General features: G+C 42.8%; 1 protein-coding gene across 1 annotated transcript in view; it reads left to right on the forward strand.

Annotated features, from left to right (window-relative positions):
* Positions 1 to 3,742: 3,742 nt before the first annotated feature.
* Positions 3,743 to 21,338, forward strand: part of LOC119000131 (beta/gamma crystallin domain-containing protein 1-like) — a 64,630-nt gene continuing 47,034 nt past the window's right edge. Inside the window, exons 1-2 of the mRNA XM_037064967.1 lie at positions 3,743 to 3,895; positions 19,060 to 20,621. Of these exons, the coding sequence (XP_036920862.1) occupies positions 3,893 to 3,895; positions 19,060 to 20,621 (1,565 nt within the window). The 5' untranslated portion in view covers positions 3,743 to 3,892. The remainder of the gene's footprint in view (positions 3,896 to 19,059; positions 20,622 to 21,338) is intronic.

Consider the following 21,338-nt stretch of genomic DNA (forward strand, 5'->3'; position numbering starts at 1 on the left):
GATGGGAGTTGACGACAGATAAATGGGTCTTTTACGGGAAATAATAGTGCTTATTACCCTATAACAGAGCCAACAATGCCAGTAATAAACTCTCACTTTTATTTTTCTCACCAGATTGTGGTGTGATATGTGACTGAGTTAGAGTTCAGATAAAATGTAGATGGAGCTTTGGGAATGAAAATGGGTTCTAGGTTGACTTTACACAGTTTGTGGGCATTTCCATTTGGAAACATTAACTGTCCCCTGAGTTCAGTATGACCCGGGCCAGACTCCCCACCCACCTGCGGCGGTCCCCCAGCGTCTGCATAGGCCCTGAGACTACCCGGTCCCCCAGCGTCTGCATAGGCCCTGAGACTACCCGGTGAGGTTCTTTGGATGCAGCATTCCGAAGGCAGTGTCTGTTTGCCCTCAGTCCTTTCTTCCCTTCTCTCAGCTTCCGCAACTGGGGGGCACTTCAGGCCCCTTAGCCCTTCTCGTCTGAACTGCTGACTTCAGGTTCCTGTCCAGGTGGGCCCACCAAAGGCTGCCATACTTGCCTCCCTCCACCTCTGCCTTCATGGAGCCACTTCCCTGCTCAGCGACCTGTTCCCACAGCATCACACCCAGGCTTCCCGGCTTGCCTCGCAAGGCCCTCCCCAACCAGATTAGTCTTACTTATTCAGCCTTGCACTTACTTGTTCCACTGGCCAGCATCATGTCCTGTAACTCTGTCACTCCGGTGAGCCACCTGTGCCTGTTGTCACTTTGTGGCCTTTCTTCCGGCTCTTCCCCTCACCTGGAATGCCATTCCTCAACTCTTGTCTCATTAAATCTCTCAAGGCTTGTCCTTTGTCCTTCCTGCAGTCTTCTGGCACACCCTCACTGACCTCCTACTCTTTGAACTCTTAAAGCATTACAGAGGCCTCCTCTACACATTTCAGCAAATTACATGCCTGTCTGTATATTGGTTGTTTTATAGACAAGTCTATAAGCTTCTGGAAGTCAAATGAAACCTCAAAGTCTTTATCCCTCACAGGGTGAATATGCTGTAGGTACCAGGTTGGATCAGTAGAAGAATTCTTATTTTGAGGTTATGTTGTCAAGGATATGTATAGCCACAGCACTAAATATTTGCAATATAACTGATTACCACAGAATTGATTAATACTAGACTATAAGGTTTTATCTGCTACTAGCATAGTAATTCTTTAGAAAGAAAAAAAAAACAGAGAAAGAAGCAGCCCAGTACCAGGATAAATGCATTTTAAGTGTTAATTCAAATGCTTCCCCTCAGCAAAGCACGGCCTTTCTGCACAGGCCAGCCATGAACGGTAGCGATCATCACATGTCCCCTGCACCCACACATACCTCTGAACAATGACGTCACCGCGCACTGTCTTCGCACATCTATCCTCCATCCTTCCCCTTTACCTCCAACTGTGAGTTCCTTGATGGCAGATACTGTGCCTTTCAATCTCTGAATCTGCAGAAACTGACATAAGTCTGGCAACCAATTAATGCTGCTGAATGAATAAATGAATTACAAGATCCCTCGTGTAACCATGAGTGAGACATTCTTTCAGTACAGTTATGCTTGGTAAATAACCGCTGAGTCTTTTCATAAATAAACCTTTTAATATTTTATTTATTTTTTAAAGATTCTATTTATTTATTTTTAGAGAGAGGGGAAGGGAGGGAGAAAGAGAGAGAGAGAAACATCAGTGTGTGTTTGTCTCTTGCACGTCCCCTACTGGGGCCCAGACCTGCAACCCAGGAATGTGCCCTGACTGGGAATTGAACTGGCGACCCTTTAGTTCACCGGCTAGCACTCAAACCACAGAGCTACACTAGCCAGGGCCCCTTTTAATATTTTAAGTGATTATTTAAGGTAACTTTTTTCTTACTTTAGGAGATTTTAACTATCAATGTACCCAAATTTTATCTTTTTATATAAATAATTTCAGAGGAAATTATTGCTAAGTTTAGACCAGGAGACAGTGAACTGTTTCTTGCTAAGCCTAGAAAAATTTGTAATATATTTTTAAAATAGGTGTAGTTATCTACTTCTTACAGCTTTTCTTAAGAATAGTTCATACTCAAAACCAAAAGAAACAAATCATCCGAGTTTTAAAATGGGCAAAGGACTTGAATTGACATTTCTCCAAAGATGAGCTACAAATACAACATATGAAAAGATGCTCAACCTCACGAGTTATTACAGAAATGTAAATGAAAACCACAGTGAGATACCACCTCACACCCATTAGGATGGCCAATACCTAAAAACTACAGGTAGCCAGTGTCAGCGAAGATGGGGAGGAACTGGGACCACTGAGCACTGCTGACGGGAATGTAAAACCTGCAGCTACTCTGGAAAACAGTATGAAGTTTCCTCAGAAAATTAGGGATAAAATTACTGTTTGATCCAGCAACCCCACTTCTGGGACAATACCTAAAATAATTGAAGGCAAGATCTTAAACAGGTATTTGCGTACCCACGTCCATTGCAGCTTTATTCATAACAGTCAAGAGTGAAAACAAGCCAAACGTTCACCAATAGATGAATGGATAAGTAAGACGTGCTACAGACATGTACAATGGAATATTATTTAACCTGAAACGGGAGGAAACCCTGCTTTACGCTACAACATGAACAAACCTTGAGACATGGAGTGTAGTGAAATGAGCTAGTCACAAAAAGACCGACATTATTTGTATGGTACCTAAGTAGTTCGACTCTCAGAGACCAAAAGGCCACGGTGGTTGTCTGGGGCAGGAGAGGGGGAGGGGGAGGGAGGGGTTGTTGTGCGATACCCACAGTTTCAGTCTGTGAGGTGAAGAGGGTGGAGCGGCGGCCTGAGGCTGACATCATTAACACTACTGAACTGTACACCTAAAAATGATTAAGATAGTAAATTTTGTTATATGCTTTTTACTGTAACTTAAACTAAAATTAAGATGATAAAAAATAGCCCCTCACATATATACTCACCATCAATAATACATGTTTGTACATCGACATGAGCCAGTAGGTCCTGAACCCGTATTTCTAATACTGGTGGTCATGATGAAAAAATAGGAGGGCATTTTTTCTCATTTGTATCACCTAATAATACAGACTTCAGTAATTAATAGGCCTAATAACAGTGTGACTATTTTGTTGAAGAATGAAACTTCTTACCAAATACTGAAAACTTTAATGAGACTTATACAAACTAGAAACTACTAGAACAATTACTGCTGGTAATTACTAAATTATATTTACTGATGAATATAGGTGTCAAATATTTGGATTTTAATAAAGTGGAAGTATTTTTTGCCTTTTTTATTGTGTTGCATGCTTACTTACATTTTTTGCAATGTCACAATGCATGGTATGTGGTTTATGGGATATGACGTATCTTTTTAAAAAGCATAAATATATAAAAGCTGGAATTAAGACAGACATGACAAAAACTCAGCACTACAAAACTTGACCTTTTTCACCAGAAAAAAAGAAAATTAAAACTAAAATATTCTTCTTGCCCTATTTTCTGTCTCCTATCATTGGGTTTTCCATATAATTTAATGCATACGCGGCAACTTTCTCCAAACTTTCTCTGCTGCCTTTTCAGCAGCTTTGGTTCAGTGTCACACCCAAAAAAGGGCGCACCTCTTTAACCCTTTTAAGTCTTGAATCAAACACACCCTTACTAAAAGTGCTTTTCACGTCATAAACAGTATCTGTCATTCAGCTCAGCCTCCGGCAGCAATGCTGCCAGGGAGCTGCTGCGTTAGACCGGGCAGGCTGGAGGGAGGCTGGACAGGCTGCTCCGAGAAGTGAGAAGACTGGTGTTGGGAATGCCTGCCCAGCCGCCTTGGACTCCTCACATTCTCTGGGTGTTTCTCTAGGGAGCGAAAAAGAAGCAACACCATGGTAAGAAACGAACCGAACTTTTGTGATCTCTTCATTGACTAAGACTTCGTTTTGAACTTATGTTGTATTATTCTTATTAATGACATCAATTAACTTCACAATGTGTATATTGTCTAGAGCTGGCATATTCTCTGGGCTGAAAAATTTAAGCAGTTGTGAGTAGAAAGAATTTAATGGGAGGCTGAGTACCCTGGAGCCCTTCTGCTTAAAGTAGAAATGAAAATACCCAGTATGTGATCTTTAAAATATTGCAGGTAATCTTTGACAAGCTAGTCTTGTTAAATATATTTGAGTTAGTTCCATCAGCTAGTCTTACACCAGTTGTTGAGTGTGTGATAAAGAACTTAGTTAATCCCCCCCAACCTCCAGTTAAAAAAAATAGTCTTTTCTCCCCACCCCTTTTCCAAATGTCAAGGGCAACTGATGTACAGCCCCTTGGAAGACACTACTTGGGAAACACTGTGTTGATAGTAAGGAATGATCTTTATTTCTCTTCATGGTAAGAGAAGGTAAAATTCTATTACACATTCTTTTAAAATGTAGGTTATCTTTCAAATGTGTTCTCTAGTGGGCGTTGTCCCCACAACAAGTTATTATGTATTGCACATACTTTCCCCAAACAAGATTTTTTATTAGGACACAGAAATTTATGGGAGGGATCCAGCTTCTTATAACCCTATCATTCAAAAAATGTTATGACTTAAAATACGTTATGAGAAAAAAAACAATCTTGTAAACCTTTAAGAAAAAGAAGTTTATAGCAGTTCTGTTAAACTTTGTTCACTCTTATGATCATGGAGGCAGAAACATAAAGCCCCAAATAAGTGCTTAGCCCAGTCCCCACTGTTTTCTTTGTCAGCACCGGCACTTCCCCCACGCTTTGCTATTTTAGACACGGTGGCTTCATAACTACACTGTCAAATAGTGTTTACACTAAGATATGAACTCCTAATCTTTACAGAGTTAACACCTTGTGTTTTTGTAAGGAATGCCTTTTTAAAGTGATTTGGCAAATTTTTAAAAAGGAAACATCTGAGTTTAAGAGCATCATGACTATGAACCTTCAAAAAAGCATTTTAAGTTTAATAAGTGAAATTTATGATTTGGGGGTCAATCATTTTATTAAGTCTTAATTATAAATATCTAAGAAATGTCCTAAGCAGATTAATTGAACCGTAGCCTATGTGCATCAGTGCTTACTCCTGTTTAAACTTGGCATAGGGTGGGTAGAGCTGCAGGAAGAGGTATATTAGACAGGCTGATAATTTTGAGATTTGCTTCACCCTCGAGTTTCCCTGCAATATGAGGTTAAGGTGCAGGGACAGCACTGCAGGTACTAACAGCGTGGTGGCCAGTGAGAGACATCTTAATTTTCATTCAAATGTTGAAGTGGGCAGGAACCTGTATCTCCGGGCATAGTCAGAACTAGGGCAGGCTCCACCTGGGTGCACAGGCTTGTCTGCCTCAAGCCTGTACAGGAACAGTGTTTGCAAAATACAATGCAGACGTGCAAGCTGAGGCAGAGAGAAGGCATTCAGGGCTCTCATGCTGCCTGCCAGGAACAGAGTGGTGAGAGGTGATGAAATGCTTTACTTTGCAAAACTGAAGGAACAGCAACTTTCTCAGACTCCCCATCCGCAGAGCACACGTGGTCCCAACACCCCCAGGTCAGCCTAGTGGAAGAGTAAAGACTTGCAACAGATTCCATGGGAGCGAAACCAAGTACACCTTCCTGTGGGCGGGAAGGAACGGGGTGGAAGGGCCAGAAGATGTAGAGAGTGGGAAAAGATATTAAGCTCTGAATGGAAACCCATAACTGTATAGACCCCAGTGAGCTGAAGGGTGAATCTCTCCCCATTTGGATGGTTCCCATGCAGTTCTCTGGGCTCCCATGGAGCTGCCCCTCCCAGCCTGACTCCATGGTTTACACCACCCATTTCCCATCCTTGTACCTGCTCCTCCTCCTTCCCACCCTCCTTAGCAACACCATTTGCATCTGGGTTCATTCTGGTATAGTTCTACCTGCTTTCTCCCTAATTGTGTGTGTGTGTGTGTGTGCGTGTGTATGTGTCAGTGAGAGAGAGAGAGAGAGAGAGAGAGAGAGAGAGAGATGCAGCCAAAAGGACCAGAGCAGGAAATGGAAGGAGAGGAATGTGCATCTTCTGGTTCCACCTGCTATATGTAACCTTAGGCAAATCACTTAAACCACTTTTCACACTGCAGTTTCATGAAATGTGAGATGAGGATGACAGTTACCACCTTTCAGGACTGTTACGAGGTCCCTGGCATGTGGTAGGTTCTTGAGAATTGTTAGCTGAAATAAGTGGCAGAAGAGTAAAAATAAAAAGCCAGTAAGCCTATAAAACGTGATTCCTGCCATTAGCAAAGCAAAGCAGGGCTTTGTTGTAAAACATAGCAGGCATCAGAAGAGTGTATAACATATAAATATACAAGTAAGATACAATGAATAATTATAAAGCAACACCTGGATAACTAGACACAGGTCAACGGACAGCAGGTGGCTGCCGCTTCGTACGTCTCCTGGCACCATTTCCAATCACACCTTCCTGCCCTCCCTCATCACCAGGACCAGCACTAGGGTGAGTTGGGGCACCAACTCACCTCAAGCACAAAGATTAAGGGGGCACCAAACACCTCAGATAGCAAGTTAAATAATCAATATTTTATTGCAGCACTTTTAAAAATAAAAGTTAATGAAAACTATCCATGATGGATAAATATTACAAATATAAAGAGCTTCTGCACCACAGGAGAGAAGCACTATCCAAACTGCTATGATCATTGCCCTTCTGCGTTCTTTATTGCGTTGCTACCCATAAATATATCCCATGACACTGCAGGTCAGTTTTCCCATCCTTCAATTTCATATCAGTGGAATTATATGCCATGCTCTCATTCGTGTCTGGATTCTTCTGATCAACTTCACGTTCACAAAATTCATCTGTCAATTGTGTGCAACTGAAGTCCCCTCATTTCTAGTCTGTATCCTATTTCATGAATCCCTGCAGTTAACTTATTTATCCTACTCTCGACGGGTCTGGGTCTGTTTTTTGCTGGGGGCTGTTACAAGCAACACTGCTATGAACATTCTTGCGCATGTGGTCTGGAACAGTGTTTATGAGCTTCTGGAGGGCGGCGGTTCTCAAACTGAGGTCTGGGAACCCTGGGGCTTCCTGAGGTCTTCCAGAGGTGTCCATACATCGAAACTATTTCCACAATAATGTTAAGATATTATTTGCCTTTCACTCTCATGCTCTCACAAGTGTACAGCGGAGAGGCAGAGACACCGTGACAGGCAGTGATGTCTCACTCTGATGGTTAATAGAATGGGTCCTGAGTATCGCTGAGCTTTAAACATTGCTCAGTTTTAATTTGTAACCTGATATCTGTTGGTAGATATAACCGACATAAACAAAGGCTCTTGAGGTCCCCAAGTTTTAAGGGCGTCCCAGGGTTCTGAAACCAAAATGTTGAGAACCGCTGCTCTGAGGAATACACTGAGCAAGGGGATCGCTTGCTCACGGGACGTCTTTATCCTGTTAGAAGCTGCCCATTCACATTCCGATCTCCAGCATGTGGCAGTTCCTGTTGCTCCACACCCTTTCTGCTACTTGGTATTACTGTTCTTTTTAATTATTTTCCAATCCGGTGGATATGTAAAGGTATCTCATGGTGGTTTCCCTTTTCCTTCCTTGATTACTAATTAGGAATGTATCCTATGCAAGTAATTAAGGATGGGTGCAGAGATAAGCTACAAATATGTTCCCTGTGGCCTGCAATGCATTGGAAAAAAACATAAATGAACAACTGTAGGAATTGTGCTACATCAACATAATGGAATTCAATACAATGATTAAAATGCTATTATAAAAGTATAGTTATTGGCATGGCGTCAGTGAAAGAACAATATACTGAACAGCATATACAAAGTGTGACCTTACACGATGCCATCCAAAAACACCCAGAAAGAAAAGGATAGTAATAGCGGTGTTTTAGGATGGATAAATAAAGAATAATTTCTATGTTCTTCATTATACTGGTTTATACATATTCTGACTTTCAAGTACGAATATGTAGTTCTTTTATTTTCTTTTAAGATTTCCTTTTTCATTCTCTGTCCCTTCCCCAGATACTATGCTAGGTGTTTCACAAACATCTCATTTGATCCTTAAAACAACCCAGAGGATGAGTAATTCAGAGACCAGATTTTGGGGGGATCACTTGAGAAGGTTAGAGACAGAACTTTATTCCTGTCTGAGACTTGTTTACTGAGGACTTCAGAAATAACCCAAGTCCCCAAGCCATTGGCCAGTTCACTCCACACTGCTGTCTGGCTCTTACTGTTGGTGGGTGAGAGAATGAAAGATTCTGAAATATATGGGTTGATGTGCCCAATGGTACCATGCACTGGGGAGGGGGAAGGGACACAGTGGTGAACAAAATGACATTCTTGTTCTCATGGAGCTGACATTCTGTAAGGAAAGACAGACAATAAAGTATACCAACAAATATGAAATAAAGTTCAGGAAATGATAAGTGCTGTGCAGCAAAATAGAAGAGGAAGATAAGATTATAGAAAGTGAAGTGCTATGTCATGTAGGATGGCCCAAAGGGGTTCCCTCTACCCCGCTGTGTATCTTCTATACATTATGACTTGGGGGAAATGTTTTTTAAAAAGGTAGACTTTTGTTTGTTTTCTTTATTCTAGTCCTGACACTTTGAAAGTGAGTGCTCGCAAGCAGTGACATGCCAAGTTCTGCAGACAGAGCTCTTTGAGAACTACATCTAATAGAGTTATTTTACCTCAACAACTGAGGATTATAAATTAACCTTATGAGTTATTTACTTGGGCTATGAAACATCAGAAAAATATCGGGCTATTAATTATGCCAACCATCACTGTCTTAGGGCCCTTTGTGATTTTCAAAGCGTGTCTACATGTATCATTTCATGTGAATTTCTCAATACTCTATGACAGGGGAAAAATTTTTTAGGCAATAAATGTTTTGATTCCTGTTTAGTAGCATTCCTGATTCTCTGCAGGAAAGCAGGCATTCTGCTTTGAAAAATATTACAAGGAAGTCAATCACTCTCAGTAGACAATTACAGAGAACTGAGATGTTTCTGGGAAGCATATGTTAATTGAAAAGATAAAGATTGTTCCATTTTCTTGAAATAAATTCACTATTTTCTGCCATACTTTTTAATGGAATGTATTGGCATTACACTGCTCAGTAAAACTGTATGGTTTCAGGTGTACAATTCTGCAGTACATCGTCTGCACGTGGCATTATGCACTTAGCGTCCACAGTCCAGGTTCCTTCGGTCACCATTTATCCCCCAATCACCCTCTTCCACCTGCTCCCATCTTCTCCTTCCCTCTGGTAATGACCATGCTTACAAATCTGCTTTTTGTTAGTATATTTTGTTCATCAGATTCCACTTGAGTGAAATCAGATAGTATGTGTCTTTCTCTGACTGGCTTATTTCACTTAGCCCAATACACTCTAGGTCTATCCATGTTGTTACAAAAGATAAGATTTCCTTCTTTTTTGTGGCCAGATAGTATTCCATCGTGTAAATGTACCACAGCTTTTTTATCCACTCATCTACTGATGGGCACTTGGGCTGCTCTCAAATCTTGGCGATTATAAATAACACTGCAGTGAACATAGGGGTTCATATATTCTTTAGAATCAGTGTTTGGGTTTCTTTGAGTAAATCCCCAGAAGTGGCATAACTGAGTTATAAGGCAGTTCCATTTTTAATGCTTTGAGGAAACTCCATATTGTTTTCCACAGTGGCTGTACCAGTCTGCATTCCCACAGTGCACAAGGGTTCTCGTTTCTTCACATCCCCCACAACACCTGTCATGAGTGGATTTATTGAGGATAGCCATTCTGACAGATATGAGATGATATCTCATTGTGGTTTTATTTTGCATTTCTCTGATACTCAGTGACATCGAGCATCTTTTCATATGCATATCAGACATTTGTATGTCCTCTTTGGAGAAGTGTCTGTTCAGGTCCTTTGCCCATTTTTAAATTGGATTGTTTGTTTTTATGGTGTTGAGTTTTATAATTTTTTAATACATTTTGAATAATGACCCCTCGTCAGATATATCATTGGTAAATATGTTCTTCCGTTCAGTGAGTTGTCTTTTCATTTTGTTAAGGGCTTCCTTTGCTGTGCAAAAAACATTTTAGTTTGATATAGTCCCATATGTTTATTTTTCTTTTGTTTCCCTTGCCTGAAAAGATATATCAGAAAAAATATTGCTATGAGAAGTGTCTGTGATTTTACTGCCTTTATTTTATTCCAGAATTTTTATGGTTTCAAGTCTCATATTTAAGTCTTTAATTTATTTTGAGTTTATTCTTGTGTATGGTGTAAGAGGGTGGTCTAGTTTCATTTTTTTGCACTTATCTGTGCAATTTTCCCAATATCACTTACTGAATAGACTATCATTACCCTATTGTATATTCTTGCCTCCTTTGTCAAATATTAATTGACCATAAGGGCATAAGTTTTTTTCTGGCTCTCTATTTTGTTTCATTGATCTATATGTCTGTTTTTATGCCAATACCATGCTGTTTTGATTACTATGGCCTTGTAGTATAGTTTGATATCAGGTGGTATGATACCTTCAACTTTGTTTTCTTTTCCCCAAGATTGCTTAGGCCATTCAGAATCTTTTGTGGTTCCATACACATTTTTTGAATATTTGTTCTAGTTCTGTGAAATATGCCATTGATATTTTAATAGGAAATGTGTTGACTATAGATTGCTTTGGGTAGTATGGACATTTTAGTTATGTTAATTCTTTCTATCCTTGAACACTATATATTCCACTTCTTTGTATCTTTCTTAATTTTTTTTCAGTATCTTCTAATTTTCTGAGTATAAGTCTTTTACTTCTTGGGTGAATTTATTCCTAGATACCTTATTTTTTTTTATGCAATTGTAAATGAGATTTTTTTCTTAGTTCTCTTTCTGATAGTTTGTTACTGGTGTAGAAAAATGCTGCTGATTTCTGCCCTGGCTGGTGTAGCTCAGTGGATTGAGCATGGGCCTGTGAAGCAAAGGGTCACCAGTTCAATTCCCAGTCAGGGCACATGCCTGGGTTGCAGGCCAGGTCCCCAGTAGGGGACACATGAGAGGCAACCACACATTCGCGTTTTTCTCCCACTCTTTCTCCTTCCCCTCCCCTCTCTCTAAAGATAAATAAATAAAATCTTTTTTTTTAAAGCTGCTGATTTCTGAATATTAATTTTGTATCCTACTTTAGTGAATTTATTTATTAGTTCTAGTAATTTTTTGGTAGAGTTTTTAGTGTTTTCTATATAGAGTATCATGTCACCTGCAAATAATGACAGTTTTACTTCTCCTTTTACAATTTAAGTGTCTTTTATTTTTTTTCTTGTCTAATTGCTGCAGCTGAAACTATCAGTACTATTATGAATAAGAATGGTGAAAGCAGACATCCCTATTTTGTTCCTGATGTGAAGGGAAAGGCTTTTTGTCTTTGCCATTGAATAGGATATAGCCTGGGAGTTTTTCATATATGGTCTTTATAATGTTAGGGTATGTTTCCTCTATTCCCACTTTGCTGAGAGTTTTTATCATAAATGGGTGCTGGATTTTATCAGTTTTTATCATAAATGGGTGCTGAATCTATTGATAGGATCATCTGATTTTCATCCTTCATTTTGTTTACATGGTGTATCATGTTTATTGATTTGCAAATATTGTACCAACCTTGCAGCCTTGGAATAAATTCCACTTGATCATGGTGTATGAGCTTATTTGTGGATCCTCTGGGTCTGGTTTGCTAGCATTTTGTTGATGATTTTAGCATCTACATTCTATGGAGGATATTGGCCTCTAATGTTCTTTGTAATATTTTTGTCTGGTTTTGGAATTAGGATAATGCTGGTCTAATGAAAAGAGCTTGGAAGTTTTTCCTCTTCTTGAATTTTTTGGAATAGTTTTAGAAGGGTAGGTGTCAGTTCTCTTTGAATGTTGGTTAAATTCCCCAGTGAGGTCATCTGGTCCAGGACTTTTATTTGTTTGGAGTTTTTTCACTACTACTTCAATTTCACTAGTTGTAATCTCTCTATTCAGATTATCTTATTCTTCCTGATTCAGTTTTTGAAAGATTGTATGTTTCTAGGAATTTATCCATTTCATCCAGATTGTCAAATTTGTTGGCATATAGTTATTCAAAATGTTTTCTTACAATCCTTTGTATTTCTTTGGTGTCAGTTGTTATTTCTCATCTTTTATTTCTGATTTTATTTCTTTGGGTCCTCTCTCTTTGTTTTCTGGATTAGTCTCATTAAACATTTGTTAATCTTGTTCATCTTTTCAAAAACCATATAGTAATTTCATATTTCTTTGCATAAGAGGACTCCTTAGTACTAAATAGTGTTATAGTCTGTGGGTCTTAGAGTGCAAGCCTTAGTCTTCACTCATTGTAACAGCCCTGGAAGAAATCACTGTTATAGCAGAAATGGAATAACAGAAATGGTCCATAGTCTGCCTCCAAAATCATAAGAAGTAGCTAAATTATATTTAGTATACTCCAAGAAAGGGAACTGTATAACATATAAAGGGAAAGTATTTATTTAAAAAGTTAAAACAAAAAGTTTTAGTGTGTAATAGGTCAAGGTATACTTACATGAACATTTCTCCTTCACTTTGTGTGTGTGATATGTGTTTTACAGTGGGGCATGCATACGAGCACAAGCAGCACCAAACAGGAAACCCCAAAATGGAGAGATGGCAAGGAGAGCAGATCATTTTAAACGCTTGTTCCAAACCTAAGTCTGTAATATCAGAGATCCATCTAGATTCTCCATTAAATTTAACTTCATCTGTCTGAGGGTTCTGAGACTGAGATGATATTCTGCTGTACATTTATCATGGGGAAGTGTAATTTTCATTTTTATTCTAAAATTCTTCAGCATGGATATCCTGGAAATTGCAATGAAAGAATGGTCTGCAGCCATACCACCCTGAACGTGCCCGATCTCATCTGTAATGAAAGAGTGATGTCTTCTTGTGAAAGTCTTTCTTGCTTTTTGCAACCTAACTCTACATGGAATTTTCTATCTAGCTTTGACTATTTCACTTTTGTTCTCCCCTTCCCCACACCCTGTCTTTGTTCTTTTCTTGTCACTTATTTAATTGTTCTTTGTTGAAAGTCCTTCTTGCTTTTACTGAACAGAATTTTCTAACCTTTATTTTTACTTTTAAAAGTCGAAGGGTGGCTCTGATCAGTGTGGCTCAGTGGGTTGGTTGTCGTTTCACAAAGCAAAAGTTTGCCTGTTTGATTCCAGGTCAGGAATCACATGCCCGGGTTGTGGGCCAGGTCCTAGATTTGGGGAGTAGGAGGCAGCCAATCAATGTTTCTCTCATACATCCATGTTTCTCTCCCTTTCTGCTTCCCTTCTCACTCTAAAAGTAAATAAATAAAAATCTTTTTTTAAATTCATTTGTTTACCTTTAGAGGGGAAGAGGAGAGGGAGAGAAACATCAATGTATGGTTGCCTTTTGTGTATCCCCTGCTGGGAGTTGGCCTGCAGGGAACCGGCCTGCAACCCAGGCATGTGCCCTGACTGGGAATCGAACCACAATCCTCTGGTTCGCAGGCCTGTGCTCAATCCACTGAGCCACACCAGCCAGGGCTAAAAATCTTTTTTTTTAAGTTGAAGGGTGAAGTAGCTTAAATCCCTATATTGTTGAAGGCATACACCTGAAGCCATTTTTTTAGAAATTTATACAGAAAAAATTATCCTCACTAAGGCAGGCACACATACATATATACTGTGAACGTGAAGTATCAGAAAGGTAACATGGCCAGTCACGTCATTTGCAATACTGTAGACTGAACTCATTCATTCTTTCTCCTGGCTGAACTCAAGAAGTTAAGATCTTTCAGAAATCAACAAAGTACGCTCTTGGGGAATCATAATTTTTAGAAAGAAACTTACTTGTGTACAATTCATTAATGACCACATTTTAGCAGGATGCATAGGTGAGGGCATGTAGAAATATCTCGATCTGCTTTCACAAATCAGATTCAGATTGGGAGATAGCAGTGAACCAGAAGTCTGCAGTCTGTGAGCCAGCAGCTGCACCACCGTGCAGAATCTCCACTCAGGCCAAACAGAGCTGTAAATTCTTGAGCACGCTAGGTCTTGTGCGGAAAAGACTTCCATTCTCTTTTTGTTTTGTTGAGACCTAACCATAGTCCTAGTCATCTCCAAGAGTGTTGGTAACTCCCTTTGGAAGAGAGGATGAGTGTTACTGATTCTTCAGTAACAGCAACTACCTTTTGTCTTGCTCTAAGTCCTTGTGCTATGTGTGGGAATATGCAGGCAGAGCATTTTTCCTGCTCTGAGTGGCTTATATTCCACTGCACAATGAAAAGGTGGTTAATCATATGAATGACTTATTTTTAAACAGTATGTTAGTAACATTTTTCAAGTAATATGCTCAACATATTTTTCTTCAACCTCCAAACATGATTTTATGTGAAATACTTCAAAATTTAAAGCAATGACCCCAATAGGTAATCTAGGTGGGGTGGGGGCGTGGGGTGGAATGCAATAAGCACATTATTATGCCTGTTTGTCTAGACATTGTGGTATATTAACAGTCTGGTAGTATATTAACAATTTATGCTGTATTTCCTGATTTGTTCGCTGCCCAGTGGTTGAGGAGGTGGCAGAGATCTCTGAAATTATACGAATGTATGGAACAATACTAGTGCCAGCTACTGATAACAGGTGTGGCCACGCCAAGAAAGCTGAGAAACAGAACAGCACTGCAACCAGTGGTGCCTGGGCCTCCACACTCTGCCTGGAATATGGTCTTGTCATAGGTGCTTACACACATCCTGTAATGAGCCACGTTTAATAGGAGCCAATAAGAGCGCTTTAAAACAGGTCTCTGCATACAACCCACGGTCCATTCCCCAAATAGCCCTGTTGTGGACTGCACTCATCCCAGCAGGATGTGGGTGACAGGAGGTTCTGCAGAGTGGGGAAGNATCTCTGAAATTATACGAATGTATGGAACAATACTAGTGCCAGCTACTGATAACAGGTGTGGCCACGCCAAGAAAGCTGAGAAACAGAACAGCACTGCAACCAGTGGTGCCTGGGCCTCCACACTCTGCCTGGAATATGGTCTTGTCATAGGTGCTTACACACATCCTGTAATGAGCCATGTTTAATAGGAGCCAATAAGAGCGCTTTAAAACAGATCTCTGCATACAACCCACGGTCCGTTCCCCAAATAGCCCTGTTGTGGACTGCACTCATCCCAGCAGGACGTGGGTGACAGGAGGTTCTGCAGAGTGGGGAAGGCAAGCTGCCTTAAGGAAGGTAGGCAGAAAGTACACAGTAAAAATATAACCACAGAGGAAGTCCCGGGATTGCTTGGTTCCGCTGTAGTTTGAGAACCCTCAGGACCCTGCCCATCCCCAGAGGGGAGCCTGGAGAGGAGGCTGGGGGAGTAGGAAGAAGACCAATGGGTCCTCATGGTCTCTTTGGAAAAAACTCCCCTTCCTAACAGGTTATCACCAAGGTTGAGGGAGAAGGTGTTGAGTTCGTGAACTCCTATCCTGGGTTGAAGACTCCAAAGGCAAAGCCTCCTACTAAGCAGAGGCCTACTGCCACTGTCTGGACAACTCCCAGGCCATTGGGATTTTTGTTCTATCATTCATTCTTCATTGAACACTGGAAAAAAACAATCTCTCGCTAAGCATTGCTCAGAGGATCCTGCATAGAGATTTGATGCTGGAGATCCCAGCGACCAAGGCCTTTGGGGGAAGACTGCATTCTCCTAGGAATGAGGACCTAACCTTTGAAGCAATTTAAGTTATTGATTAAGAATTATGAACTATGCACTTTCGCCATGTGAAGTGTGTTTCTGCTCTTTATTTCCCAGGGAAAAGTCTTGTTTTCAAATTAACTTTATTAAGATATAATTTATACATACAAATTGTACCCATTTTAAGTGGACAGGTTGATGAGTTTGGAAAGATGTGTACCTGAGTGTAATCACCACAATCAAGGTAGAGAACGCTGCCATCACTCCCCAAAGTTCCTGCATGCCTGTTTCCAGTCACGCCTCTACCCCCACCCTGCCCACAGGCAAGCACCGATCTACTTTCCATGTGTACAGATTAGACCTGCTTTGTCTAGAACATCATATAAATGGAGCCATACAGTATGTCACCTTTGAGTCTGGCTTCTTTTACTGAGTACAGTATAACCCTTTTGAGACTTATCCATGTAGTTGTTTCAGAAGTTCCATCCTTTTTGTTGCTCAGTAGCATCCTGTTGTATGGATGTACCACCATTTATCCATTCGCCAGCTGGTGGACATAGAAGTTGTTTCCTGTGTTTTACTCTTGTAAATGAAGCTACTGTGAACATTCATGTATAAACAAAATTCTGCAGTTCTAGCAAGTTCAATAGACAGACCAGCTTGGCGGGTAATAAATTGACAGCCCCTTGGCCCAGGGTGAGGGGAGGAGTGGGCATAGAGAGGAGTTAGGTAGTTTATAAAGCTGAGTTCCCAAGAGCAACTCGTTTTGTAAAATGCAGTGATAGCCAACGCTGAAAAAAAAAAAAAAGCCTGTACTGAGCAGAGAGGACTGCTGATCAGGCACCTTTCAGTCGTGTGGGAAAAAATGGATTGCTCCATCATTGGCAGGACAGAATAACACATAGGCTTAGTTGTTTTCTTTTGAACTGGAGCCAACAGGCTCAAACCAATTTCTTCTGGCTACTTCTTCAGGGTATGTTTGAAGGCCTATTCAGGTAGCAGGGACAAGGAACTCCATCTCCAGAGATAGAAAGATAACTCCTTGTGGGACCTTGGGCAGGGATAAGTAGCTGTGGCAAATGAGCCTAAAAAGAGTGCCTACCTTAAGGGCTGTTAGGAGGATTGGGTGAAAAATCTATATATATCACTTAGCAAGTGTCTACTGAATGAAGTGTTCTGTAGGCATAAATTACAATGCTATGTTTAAAAATCATGTAATACCTTTGGCTTATAGTAGAATCCAAATGTATTTCTTAGGAAGTTGAAATGTATTAATGTATTTTTAATAAGCTGGTGAATTCTTCCTATATTCTTTATATAACCATTGAAGGATTGCATTAGTAATCAAGTTCTGGCTAGAGTTTGGAAGCACGTCAGCCGGATCACAAAACCTCCCAGTGGCTGCAACTTCAGTCCATTTCCTCCTGTCGCAGCTGTCCAGTTCCAAAGCTCCCACCAGGAGCTTCTCAAACCAGAAGAGTGGAGTTTGTCAGTAGATCTGGTGGGTGGGCCCTTCCTCAGGCCCCTATTCTCCGTGTCTGTGGCCTGCGGTCTTAGAGGAGCTCATTGCACCTCCACATCCTCCGAAAGTGTCCCTGTGGTGGAGTGGAAGGGGCAGCGCTGGAAGCTGAGGATTTGGATTTGAATCCTGACTTTATTGCCCCCACCTCCATCCCCAACACTCTAAGTATCTTAGCTAACCAAGCTTCGCTTTCATCATTTCTATTGTGGGCTAACAGCACCTCACTAGGCTGTGGCAGAATTTCATGATGTCTCAGTGCCAAGACCGCCTCAAAGAATGCCTGTTAGTTCCATGCTGTACCTTACAGTCGTTCTTATTTCCCACCATGTCCAAAGTCCACTGGCTGCATATAACCCAAACAAAACAGAGACGCTTTAAGGAGTGATTGAGGAATCTCCCTCTAAACAGTCAATATTGTAAAAGCTGCGCTGAATGTTCCAGAAAAGGTGGGGCTCAAGTTAGCTCCTAAGTTATAAGTGGAAGAGGTAAGTTCTTGTTATTGGAACCACGCGTGTGGTCTTGGTTTCAGTGCGGTCCTTACCCGGAATATACCTCTCTCCGCTAGGACCCAGGGCTGGGTTCGTCGTCACTCTTGCTCCGATTCTCCATCCCCTTCCTGTCCGCCCACCACTCCCAGAGCCAGGCAAACCCCGGCCCGCCGCAGTGCCCATTGGTTGGTTAGCTTTTATTGATCTGGTTGAGAGCATTCCAGATTTCCGGCGCAGGCACCAGGTGCTGACCGTTTTGCCTTAGGCTATGTAAGAAAAACAGGTTTTTCCTCTTCCAGGTACCGGTGTGGATTATTACTGGCTACGCAGGCCCTCTCCTTTGGGTGGGTGGGGTCCTGGGGCTCCCCCTGTGCGCCCGGTGCCCAGTGGGCTGAGGTCTGCACTGGCAGAGCCCTGCGCTTTACTCTCCACCTGGGCGCTCTGGGCACGAGCAGCAGGCATGGGAAGGCTGTTGCCCTCGACTTTTGCCTTCCTTTCCCTGTACTCCCGTATTGACACGCCTGGGAACTTCTCGCGGGGCGGGGGGAAAGCCTATAGGGTGACCTCCGAAGTAGTCGGATCCGTTAGACCTGGGGATCAGTGGGTATTTGAATGCCCGCGTGCTACTCCCATTGGCAGAGCCCAGCCCGGCCCACAGTCAACTGCCGGTTTGGCCAAAGGCGGGCTCAGGTGCTTGAATCCCTGTTTTCTTATTTTCTTTGGCAATTATGTCGAACCCAGGTGGCTTCTTAGTGTGCTAAAGGAGAACACTGCCAGCACTGTTTTTCCTCGTCCTCATTACCTCAAAAAGAAAAAAACAAAAACAAATCGGTGTTTCATGAAAAAATCTGCCTGAAGACATCGTGTGTGTGTGTGTGTGTGTGTGTGTGTTTACTGCTGCCCTATACTCAAGCATGGCTGTTTGAGGAATTAAGCATTGCATTTTAACTGAGGAAGGAGATAAAGGCAAGAGCTAGAGAGATCTGGGAGTTTTTTACTTTGTATGTCTGAGTATTGGGACCTTGCGAATATTCCTTTGAAACGCAAGAGGAGTTAAAGTAGGTGTTATTCTAAGTAGCACCAAACATAGCTGGCTTTAAGGAAAAAAATTAAAAGTAAGATCAATTTTTATTGGGATGAATGTAACAAAAACTCGTATTTCCTTGTCATTTAGAAACCTTGGTCTCTTATCATTTTGGTTGTAGTTCCATAATGTACTTACTACTAAAGAGGAAGAAAATAACATGGATTTTTTTATTTTCTCTCCCCAATTCTGTTTTATTTTTCAGTCCAGAGCACAACCACCAGAAGAGAACAAAAGGAAGCCAGTTTTGGGGAAACTTGGCAATCTGTTCACGGCAGGAAGGAGAAGGAACACCAGAAACGGGCTAGAGAGTCCCACCCGTTCAAATGGCAAATCAGCCTCTCCCAAAGACGTGACCTCCCCCCAACTCCCCGAAAGAGAGGATGAGAAGAGGAAACCTCAGGGCAGCCAACCAAAGCAAAGCGCTGAGTGCGAGGACGGCTTCCCCCAGGAGCCAGAGGGCGAGCCCTCCAATACCTGTGTCCAAGTAGCCCCCCCTGACACCGTGTTGTCACCTTGCTCGAGCAGCCATGCAACGGCGGCTGTGCAACTGAGCCCTGAAAGTGATTCACGGCAACTAGAACCTCAGGACTCAGATGGAGAGCCCTTCCCAGATGCGGTTGCCGCTGCCAAGCAGCTGCATTCCTCACTGGAGAGTTGCCCCAGGCAAGAGAACGCAGAGACGCTAACCGGCATTCAGGGAGAGGACGCTTCGTTCTGCGCCGCTCCAGAACAGGAGCCAGCCCAGGGTGCGGGGAGGGTGCCGGGGTCGCCCACTGGGGAGCGACCCGCGAGTGGTGCCGAAGGAAGCTCTCTGGGCCCCCAGGACTCGCTCAGCCAGCCCCCGGAGGACGCATCTGCTCCGCCAGGTGACCCTTCTGCCGAGGGCTCAGAGAACTGGGCAGGCACCGCACAGGCAAACGACAAAGCCGGGCCCGGAGGACGCGAGTGCCGGCCCGGCGAGCGCGCCCATCCCGCCAAAGTGTTAACTTTGGACATCTTCTTGAGTAAGACTGAGGTGGCGCAGGTGGACGAGCCGGTGGTCATTATTCCCGGGGCAGACGATTGTAGCGACCAGGACGACATGGATAAGAGGGCCAGCGGCCGCAGATCGGGGAGGCGGAGGAGGTCGCAGAAATCCAGCGACTCCCCGGGATCCGACACGGTACCTCCAGACGGCGCAGCAGCGCGGGACGACGCGGTGTTCGACTACGAGGTGGCGCCAAACGCCGCCACCACCGAGAACGGCTCTGCGGAAAAGAAAGTGAAATCTCCGCGAGCAGCCCCGGACACGAGTCCGGAGTCCAAAGCCAGCCCCGGCGCCAAAGGGCAGCCCCGAGGGGAGTCGGACCGCGGCAAACAGCCTCTGCCGGCCACGTCCCCCACCAAAAGGAGGAGCAAGAGCTGCGTCTCCGAAGCTGTGCCCATCCCGCGGGCTGGAGGCCCGAGGGCTCCCGCCAAGGAGTCCCCGCCCAAGAGGTCCCCGGCGCCCGACTCTAGCCCTGCCACCAAGGCTGGGGCGGGGGAGAACGGGGAGGAGGCGTCCCGGGTCGTCCCCCGTGAGCTCACAGTCAGGAGCAGCTCTCTGCTGCCCGAGATCAAGCCGGAGCACAAGAGGGGGCCGCTCCCCAACCACTTCGACAGCCGGGGAGAAGGAAGTCGGAGCAAAGAGCTGGGCAGATGGTCCGGAGTTGCGGACGCGGACGGCTCGAAGCCCAGGAACCATTTCGGGGCGGACAGGTCAACGGTGACCACTAAAGTAAACCTGTAAGTAGCTGCGGAATTGGTGCGGGAATTGGTGCGGGCGGGTGCAAGCGGGCACGCGCGGGCGGCGCCCGTACTGGGCGGCAAGTGGGAGACGCTGGGAAGAGCTGCCAGCTTGTGGAAGAACTGCCTGTGCACTGGACGTTTCCCTTTGTGCTGTAGTTAGGGTTTATGAAGATGACACATTCGGGGCCATAGTTGGTTCTTATTTCCGGATTTATGTAAGATTTAATTAAATGAATGTGAAAATGAGATCTCTCTTGAGGCTCTGTGGTATCATAAGCGATAGAGAGGACTAGATGGCCTGACATCATAAACTAATTCTATTCTTTATTACAAATGTTAACTGGCATTCTTGGATAGAACGTTCTTAAAACACACATGCACTGAATTGGAAAACATGGAGTGAGCACTAATGTGTTCAGTATGTTCCAAAAGCTTTGACATATGCGAGTTTAAGAGTTTTACAGAACCTTTTGTGGAACTTAGTGCATTATTTGCCTAAACATAAAAAACAAACTCTTACACAAGTATCTTTGTTGCTTCTTCCCCTTTATACTGTTAGGGAGTCTGGTAATATTTTTGTCTCCAAGTTGAAAAGTAATATTCAGTTGTTGAAATGAAGAAAGGTCAAAATAAGGGAAAAAAAGAAAGGAAAAAAACAGCAACAAGAGAAAGAAAAGAAGAAAGGTTAGCGTTCTTACCAGGAGACCACTTGCT

This window comes from Sturnira hondurensis, unplaced genomic scaffold (assembly GCF_014824575.4).
Source record: "Sturnira hondurensis isolate 20B ecotype Veracruz unplaced genomic scaffold, ASM1482457v3 Scaffold0015596, whole genome shotgun sequence".
Lineage (NCBI taxonomy): Eukaryota > Metazoa > Chordata > Mammalia > Chiroptera > Phyllostomidae > Sturnira > Sturnira hondurensis.